Genomic DNA, 20865 nt, shown 5'->3' on the forward strand with positions numbered 1-20865 from the left:
CTGACACAGGAAATGAGAAAAGACAAAGAGGGCCAATTATTTTACATAAATACAAAGTGGCATATACTTTTTATTGCCACCTAATATAAATTTCAAGTCGGATTCTTCTTCAGCTGACTTTTATTTCAGATATTTACAGAACCTCAAATCATTCTGCTGGGAAAGTCTTTGTCACGTAAAAAATTTTGAACACAAGAGTGGCTATGCTTTTTTAAATCTTTCAAAATCCTTTTAGGAGAATAAAGCTATCACAGCATTTGTCAATTCTCATCTCCTATTTAGCTGTGCCAATAACTTTTAAGGAATAATCACAGCTTCATTTTCTGTTTGTCTTTGCTGTGTTTCTGAAAGTTACAAATGAGCATTTAGGCTCTCAGAGAGTCTGTGTGTTTGTTTCATTGGCTTATAAAGTGCTAGTCAAATGAACAAAAATGCTATTTTAAGATCTCAGATAACTCATTCTATTAAATATGATAAATATAGATTTAATATTATAAATTAAAAATATCCATATAATACAATAAATAAATAAAACCAATATCAACTAAGCATCAATTCTGGGGAAAAAAATCCCATTCCTACTGTAAGGCTCAATTTTTTTTTTTTTTTAGGAATAATGTATAAAGGCATGCACCTACCTTTACAATCTGAAAACTTTGCTTGGACCAGTGTTAGCACCTGTTTGTACACAGCAAACTCAACCCTTCTCATTTCCTTCCTGGAAAGCTTTAATTTTAAAGCGAAGCTGTTCATTGTTGATTCTTTGCCCTATTTTTAAGTCCTAAGATAAGAATCAGTTTCTAAAAATAACTTTGGAGCCAAAGACAGGTCCCTTATGAACATTCGCTTCACCTGTGTCCCTCTTGATTCACTATGAACAACACAGAAAACACACTGGAACGTAGATCAAAATGTAGATAGTTGTGTGTTGAGGGGAAGCAGCAGAGGAGAGCTCGCCCGACATCTCAAGAGTCTCAGCACACCTTAGTTTCCTCACTGCGAGCCTCAGAGAAAACTCCTGTAGCTTTTGGGATGAGCACGACTGCTAGGATTCGTCTCAGAGCTCAGGTCGGGTGCTGCCCATTCTGCGTGATGGGCTGGATCTTCTCAAGAGAGACATCAGTGTCATAGTCCAAAATGACAGACAGGGCTGGGGACAGCTTCTCCAAGGGCTTGGCTATTCCACCTGCCTCTTCCTTCTTCAGGCCCTCAGAGGAGCCCACAGCATGTGGGATCAGGTACACCACATTGCAGTCCTTGGAGATGGAACCCCGAGGCTCGTGATGGCTGGAAAACACCACAGCTCCATTGTTATTGATGCTAACCGTCTCTATGGCATTATTCGTCGTCGGGCAAAGCCTGTAGCATCCTAAGAGGGTGGAAAATGCCTTCCGAAAATCAGCATTAAAGGCATAAATGATGGGGTTCAAGGAGGAATTAGCCCACCCAAACCACACAAACACGTCAAAGGTGATGGAATCGATGCAGAAAGGCTCCGTCTCTCCAGACCCACAGAAGGGCACCATGCAGTTCAAGATGAAGAAAGGGAGCCAGCAGCACACAAACACCCCCATGATCACCGACAGAGTCTTCAGAACTTTAGTCTCTCTTTTGAAGGACATCTTAAAGGAGCTCTCTGGCTGAGAACACTCCATGGGGTTTCCGTTACCCGTAGCGGTCTGGCAGCTCTTGGCGTGGACTGCTGCCCTCTCCAAGGCTGCGATGCGCCGTATTTGTTTCTGGGCGATCCTGTAGATCCTGGTGTAGGTGACAATCATGATGGCCACAGGGATGTAAAAGCTTATTAGAGAGGATGAAATGGCATATGTCCTGCTCAGGCTGGAGTCACAGTTGTTGATGGTCTTGCCCAGGGAAGTGGCATTCCCCTCGGAGGGACCTGTGGGTTTTGCCTTGTGCCAGCTGAGCTGCACGGGGATGAAGGAGATAAGAACGGACAAAGTCCATGCCACACTGATCAGAATGAAGGCTGCCTTGGGGGTCATCTTCCTCTCATACCGGAAGGGGCTAGAGATGGCCCAATACCTGTCCACGCTGATCACACAGAGATTGAGGATGGATGCGGTGGAGCACATGATGTCAAAGGCCACCCAGATGTTACAGAAGGACCCGAAGGGCCAGAAGCCAGCGATCTCGGCCACCGCTTTCCAGGGCATGACCAAGACGGCCACCAAGAGATCCGATACAGCCAAGGAGATGACGAAGAAGTTAGTCACCTTGGATCGCAGGTGGCGGAACCTGATCACGGCGGCACAGACCAGCGTGTTCCCCAGGAGGGTGGACAGGATGAGCAGCGACAGGAAACAGGCTGTGAGAATGCGGAAGGAGAAGTCTCTCTCCGCCACCAGCCCGGTGCCTTCCATGGTAGACGTGTTGAGAGTCCTCATCTTCCTGAAGACGAGCACAGAGAGGGGCTCGGACACCCCCAAGTTCCTAAGCAGCGATTGGGGATCGGTCAGACCTGCAGGAGTCCTCACGGGCCACGCAGTCCCTTGCCCAGCCCCACTTGCTCTCCGGGGTGGAGGACCTCACCAGCATTCCACCAGACGGCTGCAACAACCGAGCGGCAGGAGCCTGCCCTTGGCAGTCCGAGTCAGCCCCTTGGAAGGTCTCTCTTGCTCTCTACAACTGTCTTCTGTCTTCCTTGCTCCAGGTCACTGTCGCGGGGACAAGTTGACCCTTCAATGCCTCCTGGAAAGCCCTGTTTTTTTAGCATATTCTAAGCTGTCAAGCCAGAGACTCTCAGGCCTCTACCGAGCTAGTCAATTGTCGTCACATTCCGGGTCTGTGCCCTCTCTGGTGGTGCCAGCAAAGTCTCCCCTCTGAGGCGCAGCTTAAAATACATGCCCCGCTCCTCCAAGCCCCGGGCTCCGCAGCAGCTCCCCTAAAGCCCTAGAAAGCAAAGAGAAAGCAAAGGTCGTTTGCCGAAAGGAGCAGATCACATCTTCACTGTCAAGCCCAATCCAGCTCCCTCTGAGCCACCTACCTTGCCTTGGGGTTGGCTCTCTCCAAGCCCCCCGGGAGCTCCTGAGCTCGGAGAGCAGTCTTCGGAGGCGACGCAGCGTCAGGGCACCCAGGAGGCGCGTCTGAGTCCTGCCCTGCGCGCGCAGCTTGGGTTCCGCGACCGACGCGCAAAAATCGCAGGAGCAGGTTTGGGCAAAGGATCCCGGGCCAGGTCCACAGAGAGCTGGCGTTGTCCTGCACTGCCTCGAGTGGCTGGAGGCGGTTCAAAGCGGACGAGACCCCGGAAAAGGGCTTCCAGGCTCTCGGAGAGAGGCCACCCCGAGTACTACTCCCCTGGGCAGCTACCTTCCTCCCGGAGCCGAGCGCGCGGGCATCCCTCCAGCGGCCTCTGGCCCCTCGGGGATGAGCCCTGCGCCTTCCCGCAGAACTGCCCGCTTCCTCCCAGGAGCCGGTGGGCACACGAGGCAGAGAGAGCCGAGCTTGTACCGGAGGGCGCCCGGGCCGGCCGGATTCCCTCGGGGCACAGCCCACCCCGCCCCCGCGTCCCCTCCCCTGCCCCGGAGGCGGGCCTCGCTTGACAGGCAAGAGTTGCAGGCGACAGCCGCACGTGGGTCGCCCGGCTGGTGCCGCGGGCGAAAGGGGTGGGGGGAGCCCAGCTGAGTGCTTGCCCGTCCCGGGTTACCCCGCCAAACCCCGGGTCCCCGGAACCCAGGACGGCACCCGGACAGGGGCCCGCGAGAAAAGACCCCAAGGTGAAAACCTCAAGCAAGCCCGAGTCTCCAGGAAGCAAAGCTCCGCGCGCCATCCAGCGCCTGCGAGGGGTCAACCCCACGCCCTTCTCAAGACCAAACGCAAGCTGAGACCAGGCTCACTCTTCCACGCACATCAACCTCCAGAACAGCCCCAACAGGCGCTGCCTCCAAGGGCCCCTCAACGGGGATGAAACGTGCCCCGCGAGCGCCTGTACTCACCGCTCGCCGGGAGGGCTCCGCGCAGCAGCGCGCCTGGGCGGGTGCGCTCCGCTGCGCCCCGAGGGCGCTCACCTGGCGCCCAGCTTGGGTAGCGCGCGCGTCCACGGCTGTGGTCAACGCCGGACTGCAGCCTGTGCCCGGCGCCCGGCGAGCGCCGCAAGCCCAGCGCCACGCTTTCAGCGGGCCCGGGGCGCCCTCTGCCGGCCGCGTTGGCTTCCAGCGCCCCGACTGCGCCCTCTCAGACCCCAGCCTCGCCGCTGTGGGCTCCAGCATCCGCGTGGGACCGCGCCTGGACCCACTCTCCCTCGACCATGACTGCCAGAACCTGGGAAAGAGGGTGGAGTCCTCTGCTTAAATCCCTAAAAATTGACAAGGGTGACAATTTTCTTTTGCTGGCACTTCATTCCCTGAGCCAACGTACAATATTTTCCAGAGCGCTCACTGCATGTACCAAGAGCAACAAGGTAAGCAAGATGCAAGCTCTTCTCCCAAAGAGTAAACCAGAGAGATCTGGCATTTACTGAACAGACTCTGGGTCCCAGACACACGCCATATGTCGCCCACCCCTTAGAAAAATCCCTCCTTATAAACTTCCTCATCTCCATTCTTCCCAAGTGGAAAATCAGGTTCAAAAATGTACCCAAAGTTACAGGGTTGCTGAGGGTGTGCCAGCTGCCTGACTCCCACCTGCGCGTTATTTTCACCTACACATCACTGCCTTCTGGGAACTCTGAGTCTAGTCTGGGATTCCACGAACTACATAATACCCACAAAGCTTATTTAAGGAAAGGGCAGGATGAAGCCGGAGAAGGCAGTGGCACCCCACTCCAGTCCTCTTGCCTGGAAAATCCCATGGACAGAGGAGCCTGGTAGGCTGCAGTCCATGGGGTCGCTAAGAGTCGGACATGACTGAGCAACTTCACTTTTACTTTTCACTTTCATGCACTGGAGAAGGAAATGGCAACCCACTCCAGTGTTCTTGCCTGGAGAATCCCAGGGACAGGGGAGCCTGGTGGGCTGCCGTCTCTGGGGTCGCACAGAGTCGGACACGACTGAGGCGACTTAGCAGCAGCAGCAGCAGCAGGATGGAAGCAAGGGAGCCTGGAGATAACTGCCTCTGAGCCCCTCCCCTGCTGAACTGGGCAAAATCTCAGGAAACAGACTTCACAACTAAAAGGCAGAAATTACCTTTATGTAAATGGCGACATCGCAGTGCCTTGCTGTGCCTTCCTAAGAGTAGGGAAGATAAGTGAGTAGTTTCCATGTCAGACTGCCTGGCTTCCAGTCCCTACCTTGCCACCGCTGGTCACATGTGCCCTCTCCCCTCTCCAAGCTTGCTTTCTTCCTCTATAAAACAGTGACGGCATAACAGGTTTGTTCTTAGTATTCAAGGAGATGATATTTGTTGAGGGCTTGGCAGGGAGCCTAGGACCCAGTCAGTCCCCTTTTCCTTGTAGGAACCCCTGGGGGCTCATTAGAAAACCTATAGTCTTATTTCGTTGAGAACCTCGCACCACATTGAAAGCCACAATTTTCTTGCTAAAAACCCTGACTCTAAATAATAATTCCATCCAATTAGCCAGTACAAGCTGCACCTTGGTTTTCAACAAAAGAACCGCGTTACAGACAGCAGACCCTCCTTCGCTCCCATGCCCAGCTGTTCTCCCAACCTCACCCTTACTGTCCCACACAGTGACACCATGGGGCATGAGTCACTGTCACAGACACAAGCTTTGCCACAAACCTGCCCAAAGAACCACAAGCTTGCAGAGTCTTAAAGCCATGCTTAGCATAATACTTCCAGACCATTTTCCTTAAAGTAGTCTTTCCCCAAACTTCCTGGCTTTATTGCATCTTTCTCTCCCTTTTCCTAACAAGTGAAAGGTTCTGGTTCAAGATAGCCATGTCACCCTGAACATTTAACTCCCCACATTCTACCCACCCACCCTGGAGTGTTTCCACTGCAATTACCCAGAAACACACAGGTAGGGAAAATTCAGCAATAACCCTAAAGGCAGGAAGCAGGGAATCTTTTTCTGGAGAATAAAAGGCATATTGTAGTGACTAAGCATGCACGATCCGGATTGAACTGGAGGAAGGAGTTGACCCGGGATTTTTCATCTGGGAAGAAACTCCATGAGAACACACTACAGGATAATAGTAACAGGGCCTGGAGGTCAGGACAAGGCCAGTGTGAGGTGTAAATTTCCAGTAATTCCCCTGAGAAACACCTCCAGCATCCAAGTCCTCCCAGAGTCAATAACCCTGGCACTTCCCACTGCTCTTTAGATCCGAGCCCAGTGGCAACCAGTCTGATCTCCAGTGGCATCACATCCAATGAAACAACAGTTCAGCAGCTGAAAAGTATTTGAACTGAAATTTAAATATGAACCAAAACCTCCGTTGGAGGGAAATGACTTTCACATCACACTTCATATCCTCTTTCTCTCAAGCTCAGCAGCTTCTCAACAACAACCACACACACACAAAAAGCTTTCTTTTCTTTCCTAGAAAAATTCTCTAAATTCTTTCCAAGCGATCCCACACGGACCTGTGTCTTTTTCTCTCAACTCATTCACCTGAAATGTCTAGGTTATCAAATCAACGTATTGTACAACTTGAGAAGTATTTCTTCTACGAGTAAATTCTTACTGTCTGAACCTCCAGTTTTCTCCTTACCCATAACATACCCCCCCACACACACCGAAAATGCTCAGGAATGCAGCTAGAGGAGGGAAGATTCTGTGAATACCTAACAGGATAATTATGTTTCCTGTCACCCGAAAAGCAAAAGAGTTGGACAATTTCTTACGATTCCAAGACAGACTCCTGAGGTCTCTTTCTGGCAAACTTAAGTTGTTGATTTTTGAACGTCATTGCTAATGGAACAGGAAAAAGTAAAATGTAACTTAAATCTCAGGGGTTTTTTCCCCTTTGCAGAGAGTGTGAATTTCAGGGGAACTTACAGTTTGGCTAACAAGTGAAAGTGTTAGTTGCTCAGTCGTGTCTGGCTCTTGTGACCCCATGGACTGTAGCCCGCCCATCTCCTCTGTCCATGGAATTCTCCAGGCAAGAATATTGGAGTGGGTAGCCGTTCCCTTCTCTTGGGAGGATCTTCCAACACAGGGATCAGGTTTGGGTTTTTCTCCCCATGTTTTCTCTCCGGAAGCCAAGGTGAAACAAAACCTTCCGTTTTGTTCTATAAAAATCTCCCCCACAAACATCAGGAACCGAATATAAATGCAAGCAGGTATTAGCATTAGATCGTGCTGGGAATGTAAACCCAAGCACAAAAGCACCTTTGTTTCCCGAGTTGGCATGTCTTTTAAGCTCTACCATGATTTATGCACTGCAGGGAGGGGGAAGTTAAAATGTTGCTTTTCAATAAATTTTTATTTGGCATTTGTAAAAGTAAATGAATACAGAAGGCACGCTATCACAGGGGAGCTTAAGCTCATAAAAGACCAAATAAAACAACTGATCTGTCAAGTATAACAAAGGAAATATTTGGGAGGCTTTAGGATATTAAAGCTAATTTAATACCCCAAAGTGATTGCTTATAATATTAGTGAGAAGAGATAAATGCTTGTTTTAGATCATAAATATAACTTCTCTGAAAATTCCTTATCCCATGTTGAATTTTCTTCTCCTATAGCTTATTATATGATTCAAAAATCAACACTATTAAAAATTTTAAATCCACAAATACTACTTTGGCTAGAGGTTGAGAGGTAGTCTATCGTGCATAATGTGTGTGTGTGTTGTTGTGTCTGTGCTTGGTTGCCTTTGCTCTTTGTTTTCTGACTTCTGTAGGTTTACCTGAGTAGTTTTTATGATTTCTTTTTATCTCCTTCATTGCCTTACTGTCTATAACCCTTTGTTCTGCTATTTTCATGCTATTTTCATGCTTTAGGATTCACATCATATACATGAGATGGTGTATAAGATATAGATACCGACATATCCGGTTTTACTGCATTTCACAGATACTGTGTGTTTAACAAGTTGAGGGTCTGTGGCAACTCTGAGCCAGTCTGCCAGGGCCCTTTTTCCAACAGTGCTTGATCCCTTTGGGTGTTTGTGTCACATTTTGGTAATTCTTGTAACATTTCAAAGGATTTCATTAATTTATATTGTTACGGTGATCAGTGAGCTTTGGTGTTACTACTACAACTTGCTGAAAGCTCAGCTGATGCTTACCATTTTTTAGCAATCAAGCATTTTCTTAAGGTATGTACAGTGCTTCTTGAGATATAATGCTATTGCACACTTGTTAGACTACAGTATAGTGTAAACGTAACTGTGTATGTACTGGGAAATCAAAAAATTTGTGTGACACATTTTATTTGTGATATTCACTTAATTGTGGTGGTCTGGAAATAGACCCACAGTAGCACTGCAGTACGCCTATATACATCTTCTATCAGATATATGTATGACATTTTATAGATCTATGTAAGACATGTTATGTCTTATACATCTTTTTCATTGACTGTCTTCAAGTGAAATGTACCATTTTTTGTATAATTAAGAAATTTACAATAGTATTTTTCTATGTCTTTCCTTTTGTTCTTTATGTTGTTTTGACATATATTTTACTTCCATAATGATATAAATCCCATAATACATCATTATAATTTTTCTTTAAATAGTCAGTTATCTGCAGCACTGTTTACAATATCCAAGACATGGAACCAACCTAAATGTCCACTGACAGATGAATGGATAAAGAAGATGTGATATATAAATACCCAAAGGACACTACTTAGTCGTGAAAAAGAATAAAATAATTCCGTTTGCAGCAACATGGGTGGACCTGGAGATTGTCACACTAATTTAAGTAAGTCAGACAGAGAAAGACAAACATCATATGACATCATTTTACGTGGAATGTAAAGTATGACACAAACGACCTTATCTATGCAACAGAAACAGACTCACAGACAAGAGAAGAGACTTGTTGCCAGGAGGGTTAGGAGGTGGGGACTGGAGTTCAGGGTTAGCAAAAACTAACTGTTACATAGAGAATGGATAAACAGTGACATTTCACTGTATAGCACTGGGAACTGTATTAGTATCCTGTGATAAACTACCACTCCAGTACTCTTGCCTGGGAAATCCCATGGACGGAGGACCCTGGTGGGCTGCAGTCCATGGCGTCACGAAGAGTCGGACATGATTGAGCAACTTCACTTTCACTCTTCACTTTCATGCAATGGAGAAGGAGATGGCAACCCACTCCAGTGTTCTTGCCTGGAGAATCCCAGGGACGGGGTAGCCTGGTGGGCTGCTGCCTATGGGTCGCACAGAGTCGGACACGACTGAAGCGACTTAGCAGCAGCAGCAGTGATAAACTACAGTGGAAAAGAATGTACATCCACACGTATAACTGAATCCCTTTGCTGTACAGTGGAAATTAATACGACATTGTAAATCAACTATACTCCAATAAAATAAATTTTAAATAGTTGGTCTTCTTATAAAGATATTTAAATAGGAAAGAACGATTATATCTTTACTGTATAGTAACGTGTGTGCCTCTTCCGATACTCTTCATCCTTCTGAAACTAGAGCCATAGCTTCACCTGGTGCCATCCTTCTGACTGAAGGATGAACTTTAACTTTTCTTGCTACACAGATCTTCTGGGACTGATGCTTTCAACTTCTATATCCCTGAAAAGCCTTTCTTTTGCCTTCATTTCTGAAAGATGTTTTGCTAGGGAGAGAATTCTGGGCTGACAGGTTTTCCCTTTTTGTGCTTTAAAGGTTGGTCCACTGTTGGCTTACTTGCATTGTTTTCAGTGAGAAATCTGACGTCAGCTTCACCTTTGTCCTTCCGTACGGAACACATCTTTCTTCCCCTGGCTACTTTTAACATTTTTTTTCCATTATTATTGATTTTGATCAATTTAAAGATGTGTGGGTTTATAGTTTTTGTCAACTTTGGAAAATTTTGGCCATTAATTTTTCAAAATTTTTATCTGTCTCCTCTTTTTTTCAGGTTCTTCAGTTACATGTGTGTTAGACTGCTTGGGATTGGCCTGTGACCCACTGATGCTTATTCTATTTTATTTACTCTCTGTCCTCTGCATTTTCATTTTGAATATTTTCTGTTGCTATGTTCTTGAGTTCACTAATATATTTCTTTTTCACTGTCTAATCTGTTCTTAATCCCATACAATGAATTTTCCATCTCATCATTTGTAGCTTTCTTCTCTAGAAGTTCTTTTTGTGTCTTTTTTACATCTCCTATGTCTCTACTTAACATTCTGAATGTGTGACATATATTTATAATAACTGTTTTACCGTTCCTCTTCACTAATTCCAATCTCTGCATCAGTTCAATTGATTGCTTTTACTTCTTATTATGAGTTTCACTTTTCCAGTTCTTTTCATGCCTAGCAACTTTTGACTGGATTCCATATACTGTGAATTTTATCTTTGGGGTACTGGATCTTTCTGTATTCCTACAAATATTCTTGAACTTTGTTTTTAGAACACATTTAAATTTCTTTAAAACAGTGTGATCCTTTCAGGTATTGCTTTTGTGGTGGTCTGTTTAGGTTGAACGAGAGCAGTGTTTAGTCTGGGAGTAATTGTTTCCTTAACTGGGGCAAGATTCCTCTGTGTGCTCTCTCCAGTGCCGTATGAATTATGAGGTTTTTCACCAGCTTGTTGGCTGGTGGCAACAAGCCCTGTTCCTGGTCCTGTGTGAGTTCCCTACAATATAATCTCCACACTCCCATATCCTCACATCGTATACAGTAAATTCTCTACATACAAACAAGTTCCATTTTGAGAGCTTGCTGGTAAGTCCAATTTGCTCGTAAGTCCAACAAATTTAGCCTAGGTACAGTACCATACTGGAAAAGGTTTGTAATACTTCACACAAAAATAATACACAAGAAAACATTTTTAATCTTATGGTACAGAACCTTGAAAAGTATGTCCAAGCTGGGTTTAGGAAAAGAAGAGGAACCAGAGATCAAGTTGCCAACATTCGCTGGATCATAAAGAAAGCAAGGGAATTCCAGAAAGACATCTACCTCTCTTTCATCGACTGTGCTAAAGCCTTTGACTGTGTGGATCATAAAAAACTATGGAAAGCTCTTAAAGAGATGGGAATACCGGACCATCTGACCTATTTCCTGAGAAACCTGTATGAGGGTCAAGAAGCAACAATTAGAACTCTTATGGAACAGCTGATTTGTTCAAAATTGAGAAAGAATTGAGCAGTCTGTTGCAGCCCTGTTAGTTTAGCCTATAGGCTGAGCACATCATGAGAAATGCTGAGCTGGATGAGTTACAAGCTTAAATCAAGATAGGCAGGAGAAATATCAACAACCTTAGATATGCGGATGATACCACTCTGATGGCAGAAACAGCCTCTTCATGAGGGTGAAGGAGGAGCGTGAAAGAGCCAGCTTAAAACTAAATATTTTTAAAAAACTAAGATCATGGCATTCGGTCCCATTACTTCATGGCAAATAGAAGGGGGAAGGGTGGAAGTAGTGACAGATTTCCTCTTCTTGAGCTCTAAAATCACTGTGGATGGTGGCTGCAGACATGAAATCAGAAGACAGTTGCTTCTTGGCAGGAAAGCAATGACAAACCTAGAAAGTGTGTTCAAAAGCAGAGACATTACTCTGCTGACAAAGGTCTGTATCGTCAAGGCTATGGTTTTCCCAGTGATCACGTACTGTTGTGAGAGCTGGACTGTAAAGAAAACAGAGCACCAAAGAATTGATGCTTTTGAACTGTAGTGCTGGAAAAGACTCCTGAGAGTCCCTTGGACAGCAAGATCAAACCAGTCAATCTTCAGGGAAATCAACCCTGAATACTCATTGGAAGGACTGATGCTGAAGCTGAAGCTCCAGTATTTTGGTCATCTGATGTGTACAGAGGGCTCACTGGAAAAGTCCCTGATGCTGGGAAAGATTGAGGGCAGAAGGGAAAAAGGGTGTCAGAGGATGAGATGGCTGGATGGCATCACTGATTCAATAGACATGAACTTGGGCAAACTTTGGGAGATGGTGAGGGACAGGGAGGCCCAGCGTGCTGTAGTCCATGAGGTTGCAAAGAGTCAGACATGACTGAGCAACAACAATGTGGTAAAACAGCTGGCATACAAGGGCTGGCATCAAGTGAACAGGCAAGAATTACTGACTGGAGGAGGGAGGGGAGGTGGGAGATAGAAAAACTGAAGGATTGTCAGCAATAGGAGATGGAGGGCAAGCTGCAATTTCATTCATGCCTTACATGATTGGACATGCGAACACACATTCACATTTTTGAAAGTTTGCTACTTGGTGGTTCACATGTAGGGGACTTACTGTACTGATGAGTTTCCTGCGAATACTCTAAGGGATGCCGAAGGCCTCTGGAGGTCCCTGTCTGTCTGTCTGTCTGTCTCTCCAGGTCTCTCTTTGCAGTACTTTATTCTGTGACCTCCAGCTGCCTTGATGTCCCTGGACTCTCAGTGGTGTCTCCTCAGTTCTTGGAGTCCACCGGACTCCACCTGGCTACCCTTCCCCTCACCATGACCTGGAAATTCTCTTGAGTCAGTAAGCTGGGACAGCTGTAAGTCTCACCTCATTTGGTTCCCATCTCGGAAGGATCACCATCCTTTGTTGTATGGCATCCATATCTTGAAAATCATTGTTTCATACATTCTGCCCATTTTATTGCTGTTTCAGATAGGAGGATCTATCCAGTCTCTATTACTCCTGTCTGGAAATAGAAATCTCAGCTTTTAAAATTTTAAGTCTAAAAAAGGCAAAGGAATCTAAGCCAACAAAGGAAATTGGGATTGGAAACAAAGATTGGTACAATGCTGATTTTCTTCTGGTTTTCTTTGCACCTCCAAACTGCTCCTGGCCCATGGCTCTGGGCTGCCACAAGCTCCAGCTCTAACCTTGGCCCACCTATGTTATGACTCCAGCGTTCTCCCTCTTCCTCCAACTAAATCCCTCAGTTTTGAGACACTGGTAGTCAGTTTGGTCCCATCTGGCCTCCTGGGGTTGTGGACAGAGTCAATTCTCTGAGCAGAAATGGAATGGCAACAAATGCCATCATGCATTCTGTAAATATTTGTTGAGTACCTGTTATCGGCCAGGTGCTTTCCTAGATGCTGGGGCCACAGCACCATACAAAGAAAACACCCCTGTCCTCAGAGCATTTGCATTCCTGCGCTAAATCATGCATAGCATCTTATAACAAATTGTCCCGAGTTTCTACTTTGTTGAAAGAAAGAATGCTCTTACTGACAAAATCATAACCTAAGCTAAGCTAAAAGATGGGCTCATTCAGAAAAGTTGTTTATACTATGTAAATATAGAATCTATTTAAGTCACCTTAAAGAGTCTTCTTTAGGCCATTTACAGAAAATACATAGCCCAAGAGAGAGGCTTTGCAGAGAAAAGGCTGAAGCAGGCTTTTGTAAATCAATGCTCTGTGAAGACTCAAAAGATGCTAATTTGTCTTTTGGGCCTATGAGACAATGCATGATTGGAGGACCCCAGAGAGCATCCCTCAATTCACAAAAGAATTCACGAGTATGAAATGGCAACCCACTCCAGTATTCTTGTCTGGAAAATTCCGTGGACAAAAGAGTCTGGTGGGCTACAGTCCATGGAACTGCAAAGAGCTGGACACAACTGAGCAAGCACACACACACCAAAGAGTTGAAGCAACTTTTCCAGCTTCAGGAAGGTACGCAGAGGGACCAGGGGAGACTCCCCAAAGGAGGCAACACTTGATCTGCTCTTAAAAGAAAGAAAGGAAATAATCCAGATGAAGCGAGGGAAAGGCATGTTTGAGAAAGAGAACACAGTATATGCGATGCGATGGCAATGGGAGAAGGGGTGGGGGTTGATGAAAGAGGAAGTTGGAAGAGTGGAAGAAATATAAAGAAGAGGGCCCACCCCTGCTTTGGAAACCCAGGCAATTTTAAGGTCAATATGCTTTGACTTAGAGGCTTGGGGGCGGATCTCAAGAATAACTAGCAGGACTTGTGTTCATGGAATAGAGAAACTAGAGGCAGGAGCCCCCGTATGTCTCAGCGGCTCCAATTTGGAAGAGATGGGAAATATGCAGAAGCATGGCCAACACCCTTGCAGACAGAATCCCGGGATCCTTGTGGAAAGGCTTCCTCCCCGCACCACCCATGAGCTGTGTGGCTTCAGTTTCTAGCCCCTACTCCTCCGGAACGACCGCGTCACCACTGCTTACTCAGAATCTCCACCAGGCCATCGTAACTGTGTCCCCATCTTCCTCTGGGCTGCCTCTCTTGTGATTCTTCTCTTGGTGAAAAACATCTCGACTCCCCCGGGGGGCAGCAATGGGACTCGACACATTCCCTGAGGTCTTTACTCGCGTCTTCCTACCTTTAAAATCGTACCCTCCTTTTTATTCTCCCGAGATTCATGGAGACTCCCTTGTCTTCCTTTCCAAAACTACTATTCTAGTCCAGGTCTCAATATCTCTCATTTGGTTAGTGCAATCAGCTTCCCAATCATCGTCCCAGCATATGCCTTCCTGAGTTGTAAGTCATAGGTTATGTGTCTCTAGTCTTCACAGACACCTTGTGAAATGGGATGAGCAGAACCTTTCATTGCTCCTCCCATGTTCCCACCTGACACTCCTGGCTATGGCAGCAAGTATTATTTGTTACTTGTCCCTTTCTTTAAAATGTAATACTTCCTTCTGTATTATATTGGCTCTGAGATTTCTGTAGGCATCACCCCATTCAATTTGATTCTAGTGAAAGCACTGTTATTTTCAGCTTTGCAAAGGAAACCCTCCTAATTACAAGCAAAGGAACAGCAACAACAGACAAAGAAGCTGGTGTGGTTTCACTGGGAGATTAAATCTTAAACTGTACAGTCTTTTGATGGTGGGTGGAAGTTTTAGATACGGTTGAAGGCAGAAAACATTTAAAAAGAATAAAGCTCATTTCTCTGTTTAGAAAACAGCAAGGGGCCTCAGCTGTCCATAAAGATCTCTCTGAAGATACCTGGACTCAGAGCCTTTCCTGTTAAATGTTCTTTTAATCTGTCAAGGATTTTCATAGTGATTGGCTATCGTCAGACACCTTATTCAAGGTGGTATCTGTTATTCCTGGAAGGTTCATAAACTGCCATTTTTCTTTAGCAGAAAGAGAAGCCTCAACTCAAACCTATCTCTTCTCCCTGTCTCTTTGTTACGAAGGTAAATAATTGGACAAATCTGAATGATTCCTTTCCTTCGAACAATGAATGCTTATGATTAGGACTCTGTCTCTGGGTATAGTGACATCTTTATTTTTTGTTCACTTAGCACTTTCCTACCCTGCCTATCATGGCGCTCAACTCCCCTGACCTCACAGGACCAACATACGACATATACTACCATGTTCAGACTCTTCTCGGGCATCTGAAGTTTGAATTAGAGACACAGAGGAACAAAAAGTGATCAGAGCTGTCTTTTCAGTGAATTTTGTTCAGCTATCTGGATACCTACATGCAGAAGGATAAAGCTGGACCCTCACCTAGCACCATATAGAAAAATTAACTCCACCTGAATCAAAAAAAAAACTAAAAAGAAGAGCTGAAACTATAAAACTCTTAGAACAAAATATAGAGTGAGACTTTCATGACACTGGATTGGCAACAGACGCCAAAGACACAGACAACAGAAAAAAAGTAGATACATTTGACTACATCAAAAGTAAACACTTGTGTGCATCAAAGGACTGTTGACAGATTATAAAGGTAACCCACATCATAGAAGAAACTATTCACAAACCATATTTATAAGGAATTAATATCCAGAATCCATAAGGAGCTCTTACAACTCAAACTTTAAAATAGAAAAAAGACTTAATTAGACATTACTCTGAAGAAGAGTTCCAAATGGCCAATAAGTAAAGGAAGACATGTTCGTCACTAATATTTAGGGAAATGCAAATCAAAATCATAATAAGATACTACTATTATCAAAAATATCCACGGTTAGCAAGGATATAGAGAAATGGAATCATTTGTGCACTGCATTGCTGATGGGAATAAAAACAGTGGTGCAGCCAGCATGGAAAATGTTATGGCAGTTCCTCAAAAAGTTAACAACAGAGTTACCATATGATTGGGAAGCCATTGTTTCATGGGGACAGAGTTTTAGGTGAGGAAGGGGCAGAAGTTCTGGAGATGGATGGTGGTGATGATGGCTCAACACTGCGAATATGCTTAGTGCCACCGAAATGCACAGTTAAAGATCCTTGAAATGGTATATTTTATATTATGTACTCTCACTCAGCCATGTCTGACTCTTTGCAACCCCATGGAGTATATGCCAGACTCCTCTGTCCATGGTATTTTTCAGGCAAGAATACTGGAGTGGGTTGCCATTTCCTTCACCAGAGGATCTTCCCGACCCAGGGATCGAACCCGAGTCTCCTGCATCTCCTGCACTGCAGACAGATTCTTTACCACTGAGCCATCAGGGAACATTTCACCACAATAAAGAGAACAGAAGGTCAGAACTGAGTCATCAGGTGTCAGCGCCAGAGGGTGCTCTGTGTGCTCCTGCTGTTGAAGCCCCCGGTGCTTCCCTAGACCTCCTGATGGATCAGCCCTCTTTTCCAGCCTGTGAACTCCCTTTATCCTATCAGGTTCTCTTTTGGCCAAAGGTATTGGGGATAGGTTTCCTTCAGCCAATGGATGTTGACTGAAATGCTGACATTCTACAAAAGACAGCCGCAGGTATTTGGCTGTGAGGTAGCATTGCTATTTATTCTATGGGACAAAGAATATCTGCCATTTTATGAACATCCTGATAGCTTACACTGAACGATGTCGGATTCATGATCTCTGAAGATGAAGATTTAGCTTTGGGACCAGGGATCAGCCTTGATCACCCAGGGCTGTTGTGTGGCAGAAGTTTTATTACAGTGAAAAGGGACAGACAAAGCTTCTGACATAGACATCAGAAGGGGGCAGAGAGTGCCCCCTCCCCGACTAGTGTTAGCAAGAGAGTTATTATGATAAATCAAAAGGATGTCTCAAGGTTATACAAATTTTACCAGACCCACTCCCATACTTTACATTTTAAGGTAACAGGATTAGAACTTCACAACAGAAAAGTCTTACCAAGCTCAATGAAACTATGAGCCAAGCCATACAGGGCCACCCAAGACGCAAGGGTCATGGTGGAGAGGTCTGACAGAGCGTGGTCCACTGGAGAAGGGAGTGGCAAACCACTTCAGTATTCTTGCCTTGAGCACCCCATGAACAGTATGAAGAGGCAAAATGGTAGGATACTGAAAGAGGAACTCCCCAGGTCAGTAGGTGCCCAATATGCTACTGGAGATCAGTGGAGAAATAACTCCAGAAAGAATGAAGGGATGGAGCCGAAGCAAAAACAATACCCAGTGCTCGCTTCGGCAGCACATATACTAAAATTGGAATGATACAGAGAAGATTAGCATGGCCCCTGCGCAAGGATGACATGCAAATTCATGAAGCATTCCATATTTTTATATGACAAACCCACAGCAAACATTATCCTCAATGGTGAAAAATTGAAAGCATTTCCGCTAAAGTCAGGAACAAGACAAGGGTGCCCACTTTCACCGCTACTATTCAACATAGTTCTGGAAGTTTTGGCCACAGCAATCAGAGCAGAAAAAGAAATAAAAGGAATCCAAATTGGAAAAGAAGAAGTAAAACTCTCACTGTTTGCAGATGACATGATCCTCTACATAGAAAACCCTAAAGACTCCACCAGAAAATTACTAGAGCTAATCAATGAATATAGTAAAGTTGCAGGATATAAAATCAACACTCAGAAATCCCTTGCATTCCTATACACTAATAATGAGAAAGTAGAAAAAGAAATTAAGGAAACAATTCCATTCACCATTGCAATGAAAAGAATAAAATACTTAGGAATATATCTACCTAAAGAAACTAAAGACCTATATATAGAAAACTATAAAACACTGATGAAAGAAATCAAAGAGGACACTAATAGATGGAGAAATATACCATGTTCATGGATTGGAAGAATCAATATAGTGAAAATGAGTATACTACCCAAAGCAATTTACAAATTCAGTGCAATCCCTATCAAGCTACCAGCCATATTTTTCACAGAACTAGAACAAATAATTTCAAGATTTGTATGGAAATACAAAAAACCTCAAACAGCCAAAGCAATCTTGAGAAAGAAGAATGGAACTGGAGGAATCAACTTGCCTGACTTCAGGCTCTACTACAAAGCCACAGTCATCAAGACAGTATGGTACTGGCACAAAGACAGAAATATAGATCAATGGAACAAAATAGAAAGCCCAGAGATAAATCCACACACATATGGACATCTTATCTTTGACAAAGGAGGCAAGAATATACAATGGATTAAAGACGATCTCTTTAACAAGTGGTGCTGGGAAAACTGGTCAACCACTTGTAAAAGAATGAAACTAGATCACTTTCTAACACCACACACAAAAATAAACTCAAAATGGATTAAAAATCTAAATGTAAGACCAGAAACTATACAACTCCTAGAGGAGAACATAGGCAAAACACTCTCCGACATAAATCACAGCAGGATCCTCTATGATCCACCTCCCAGAATTCTGGAAATAAAAGCAAAAATAAACAAATGGGATCTAATTAAAATTAAAAGCTTCTGCACAACAAAGGAAACTATAAGCAAGGTGAAAAGACCGCCTTCTGAATGGGAGAAAACAATAGCAAATGAAGCAACTGACAAACAACTAATCTCAAAAATATACAAGCAACTTATGCAGCTCAATTCCAGAAAAATAAGTGACCCAATCAAAAAATGGGCCAAAGAACTAAATAGACATTTCTCCAAAGAAGACATACGGATGGCTAACAAACACATGAAAAGATGCTCAACATCACTCATTATCAGAGAAATGCAAATCAAAACCACAATGAGGTACCACTTCACACCAGTCAGAATGGCTGTGATCCAAATATCTGCAAGCAATAAATGCTGGATAGGGTGTGGAGAAAAGGGAACCCTCCTACACTGTTGGTGGGAATGCAAACTAGTACAGCCACTATGGAGAACAGTGTGGAGATTCCTTTAAAAATTGCAAATAGAACTGCCTTATGACCCAGCAATCCCACTGCTGGGCATACACACCGAGGAAACCAGAATTGAAAGAGACACATGTACCCCCAATGTTCATCGCAGCACTGTTTATAATAGCCAAGACATGGAAACAACCTAGATGTCCATCAGCAGATGAATGGATAAGAAAGCAGTGGTACATATACACAATGGAGTATTACTCAGCCGTTAAAAAGAATACATTTGAATCAGTTCTGATGAGATGGATGAAACTGGAGCCGATTATACAGAGTGAAGTAAGCCAGAAAGAAAAACACCAATACAGTATACTAACACATATATATGGAATTTAGAAAGATGGCAATGATGACCCTGTATGCAAGACAGCAAAAAAGGCAGATGTGTATAGCAGACTTTTGGACTCAGAGGGAGAGGGAGAGGGTGGGATGATTTGGGAGAATGGCATTGAAACGTGTACTATCATGTAAGAATCGAATCGCCAGTGTATGTCCGACGCAGGATACAGCATGCTTGGGGCTGGTGCATGGGGATGACCCAGAGGGATGTTATGGGGAGGGAGGTGGGAGGGGGGTTCATGTTTGGGAACACATGTACACCCGTGGTGGGTTCATGTCAATGTATGGCAAAACCAATACAGTATTGTAAAGTAAAATAAAGTAAAAATAAAAATTAAAAAAAAAATACAGGTAAACAAGCATTCAGGAAAGGCTGCCATGTTCTAACAGGAGCAGCCATTAAAGCCAATAGTTAAAGCTACAGAACCATTTGGCATTTATTTTCTTAGGACACAGAAGGCCATATAATGTAATGAATAGTGCTTTCTACTTTGCTAATAAATATATGAATTTTTCTACCACATGTTTTAATTAATACTCATCTTGGATTATCATTAGAGATTTAAAATTTTATTAAAAGTTTAATTTTGTCTATACTGTGAAAGAAAAAAAGTAATGAGGAGATAAAAATGCATTTTAATTGCTGATTGTAGGCACAGATAAGAAAAGGAAAAGTTGAAAAGTTAAAGATTTGTTTCCAAAATGAGACCTTTTCTCAGTAACAGTTTTAAAGTCTGAGAATGCACACCCTATTTTTGATGAACCAATAAATTTTTAATCATTAAAAAAAAAAAAAACAATACCCAGCTGTGGATGTGACTGATAATGGAAGTAAAGTCTGATGCTGTAAAGAGCAATACTGCACATGAACCTGGAAATTGGAAGTGGTCAAACAGGAAATGACAAGAGTGAACACTGACATTCTAGGAATCAGCGAACTAAAATGGATTGGAATGGGTGAATTTAACTCAGATGACCATTATACCTACTACTGTGGGCAGGAATCCCTTAGAAGAAATGGAGCAGCCATCATGGTCAACAAGAGTCCGAAATGCAGTACTTGGATGCATTCTCAAAAATGACAGAATGATCTTTGTTTGTTTCCAAGGCAAGCCACTCAGTATCACAGTTATCCAAGTAATGCACCAACCAGTAACACTGAAGAAGCTGAATGGTTCTATGAAGACCTTCAAGATCTTCTAGAACTAACACCCAAAAAAGATGTCTTTTTCATTACAGGGGACTGGAATGCAAAAGTAGGAAATCAGGAGATACCTGGAGTAACAGGCAAATTTGGCCTTGGAGTACAGAATGAAGCAGGGCAAAGGCTAATAGAATTTTGCCAAGAAAACGCACTGGTCATAGCAAACACCCTCTTCCAACAACACAAGAGAAGACTCTGCACATGGACATCACCAGATGGTCAACACAGAAATCAGATTGATTATATTCTTTGCAGCCAAAGATGGAGA

At 44.1% G+C, this 20865-nt stretch overlaps 1 protein-coding gene and 1 non-coding gene across 2 annotated transcripts; one reads left to right on the top strand and one right to left on the bottom strand.

The window, feature by feature from the left end:
* Positions 1–1064: 1064 nt before the first annotated feature.
* Positions 1065–2405, bottom strand: DRD1 (dopamine receptor D1). The gene has a single exon (XM_068966076.1). The coding sequence runs from the start codon at positions 2403–2405 to the stop codon at positions 1065–1067; it is 1341 nt and encodes a 446-aa protein (XP_068822177.1).
* A 14953-nt stretch (positions 2406–17358) lies between these two features.
* On the top strand, positions 17359–17465 carry LOC138074634 (U6 spliceosomal RNA). The gene has a single exon (XR_011144466.1). It is a non-coding gene; the product is annotated as a U6 spliceosomal RNA (small nuclear RNA).
* The last annotated feature ends 3400 nt before the right edge of the window (positions 17466–20865 follow it).

This window comes from Capricornis sumatraensis, chromosome 2 (genome assembly GCF_032405125.1).
Source record: "Capricornis sumatraensis isolate serow.1 chromosome 2, serow.2, whole genome shotgun sequence".
NCBI classification, from domain to species: domain Eukaryota; kingdom Metazoa; phylum Chordata; class Mammalia; order Artiodactyla; family Bovidae; genus Capricornis; species Capricornis sumatraensis.